General features: G+C 45.7%; 1 protein-coding gene across 4 annotated transcripts in view; it reads right to left on the bottom strand.

The window, feature by feature from the left end:
• LOC127952138 (glutamate receptor ionotropic, NMDA 2B-like) overlaps nt 1-2,500 on the bottom strand; it is a 44,789-nt gene that overhangs the window by 21,300 nt on the left and 20,989 nt on the right. For all 4 annotated transcript variants that reach the window (XM_052550447.1, XM_052550448.1, XM_052550450.1 and 1 more), the window contains exons 6-7: nt 923-1,066; nt 579-849 (exon numbers count right to left, since the gene is read on the bottom strand). In XM_052550447.1, the coding sequence (XP_052406407.1) occupies nt 579-849; nt 923-1,066 (415 nt within the window). The remainder of the gene's footprint in view (nt 1-578; nt 850-922; nt 1,067-2,500) is intronic.

Genomic DNA, 2,500 nt, shown 5'->3' on the forward strand with positions numbered 1-2,500 from the left:
TCTGGCTTCAAAAGTGGCCACTCAACTGAGACTGCTCTGCTCTCGGTTACTGAAGCCCTGCGACTAGCAAGAGCAGCTTCAAAATCCTCGGTACTCATCTTACTGGACCTGTCTGCTGCTTCTGACACTGTTAATCACCAGATTCTCCTGTCCACCCTCAGAAAGATGGGCATCTCTGGAACCACACTCCTGTGGGTTAAGTCCTACCTCTCTGACAGATCCTTCAGTGTGTCTTGGAGGGGTGATGTTTCTAAGTCACACCACCTTGCTACTGGGGTTCCTCAAGGCTCAGTACTTGGACCACTTCTCTTCTCCATCTACATGACGTCATTAGGATCTGTCATTCAGAAGCATTGCTTTTCTTTCATTAAGCCACGACTTCCAGACATCTTTGATTTTGATTGCTTCCATTCTTCACATTTGTAAGTGGCTTTGGATAAAAGCATCTGCTAAATGTCTAAAGTAAATGTAATTCGGCTGGGATTACAAATGGAAAAAGTATGTCTGTGAATCACGGATTTCTCTAGTGAGCCCCTGCAGAATCAGTGGTGTTCGAACAGTGCTAAAGTAAGCCTCACCTGTGGGGAACTCGGCCGGGATGTGGTCGGCGTCTCCTGCCACCAGAGACGGGGCGATCCAGGTGTAGCCATAGCCCGTCAGCCCCACGGAGTGTGCCACCTGGAAGATGATGTTGGCCTCCTCTTTGGTGGAGTAGAGCAGGATGACGGGACTCTGCAGCTTCTTCAGCTGGTTCTGGATCTTAGCGTCTCCGTCGTCCACAGACATGTCCAGCAGCAGCACCTCCTCCAGCTCCCAGCCCACAAAACTGTTCTCGATGGTGCTGCGGATCTGTGGCGACCGCATGAGAGAGCGTCACACACACACACACACACACCATCACAACACTCAACGCAGCATTTACCTTAGTAACAAAGTCCTGGTAGCCGGGGTAGTATGTGGTGACGATGGAGAAGATGTACCAGTCGTACTCCTCCATGATGTTGAGCATGACGGACGCCTGCTGCTCGATGGAGGGTCCGAACTGAAAGAACATGGAGTTATCGTCCTGCAGAGAGACACACAGGAGTCATGATTACTTATATAATCCCTTATCGTTCAGTACTAGTCATCTAAACACCACTGTAAAGCACGGAGGTATTATAAACATTAACATGAAGCCAGGTTGAGCAGATGGTGATCACATGACCTGCAGGACATCAGGCTCTTCCTAACGGAGCATGCTGCATGACTTCTCCAGGCCCTGGTCGTTTCTAGGCTGGACTACTGCAATGCTCTTCTGGCTGGACTTCATCAAGCACAAATCAAACCTCTACAAATGATTCAGAATGCAGCAGCACGACTGGTCTTCTATGAACCCAACAGAGCCCATGTTACTCCTCTCTTTAAATGACTAAATGTAAATGTACATTCACACACACGTTACAGATGCTCACATCCAAGCCTCTTGGTTAAACGCTCCCGCTGCGCTCCCATGTTTGTGCCGTTATGTCACACATATTGTGCATTCTCTAATTAAACTCATGCACATGTGATTAGTCCTTACAGCTTAATTAGAGCTGACCTCATTCTAGCGCTCATTTTTAATTAAATAGTTGGCTCCTTTTAACGAGACCATTAGAGACGCTATTAGCAGCTAAACCAGATCAACACAGGAAAACGACATGACTCACAGATGAACATCATCACGCTGAAACACCAGTCCATTATCCGTAATAACCCTTCCTCCAGTGAAAGGTGCATCTGTTGTCTCTCACATCAGGATCCAGTCACATTAGTTTAGAGCGGCTTAAACGTCCCTCCTGATTCAACACCTTTTCTTTTACTGAAGAAAGTTTTATTACGCATTATGGCCTGTATTTCAGTTAAAAATATAAGATTTAATATAAGATGGCTTGTCTCAGCTTCTACTCAAGATGTTTTATTAAATTTGAAATTACCAACATGAGACAATGCATGAAATGGTTCAAAAACAGAATAGAAAATTTGATATCAGACAGAGAGCGACTGAGGTGAGTCCACACACACACACACACACACATGTTTGTTTTTGTGTAAAGTGTGTTCATCCCATAGGTGTAATGGTTTTTATTCTGTAGAAACTGTATATTCTATGGTCCTTCACCAACCCTACACCTAACCCTAACCCTCACAGGAAACTTTGTGCATTTTTACTTTCTCAAAAAAACTCATTCTGTATGATTTATAAGCGTTTTGAAAAATGGGGACATGGGTTATGTCCTCATAAGTCACCCTCTCCTTGTAGGGTGACCACCCGTCCCGCGTAGCGCGTGCGCGCACAGCGTTTGAAGCCCAATTCATGCGTCCCACAAACTGAGACTGTGTCACGCGTAATCCATGCTTGCTCAAAAAAAGTTGGTCGCTCATCTATATCTGGAGTCGCCAACCCTTCGATCGCGGTCGACAAGTCGATCTTGGAAGCATTTAAAGTCGATCGCGAAGATTTTTCAAAATCTGAGAA

Source organism: Carassius gibelio, chromosome B3, assembly GCF_023724105.1.
Source record: "Carassius gibelio isolate Cgi1373 ecotype wild population from Czech Republic chromosome B3, carGib1.2-hapl.c, whole genome shotgun sequence".
NCBI classification, from domain to species: Eukaryota; Metazoa; Chordata; class Actinopteri; order Cypriniformes; family Cyprinidae; genus Carassius; species Carassius gibelio.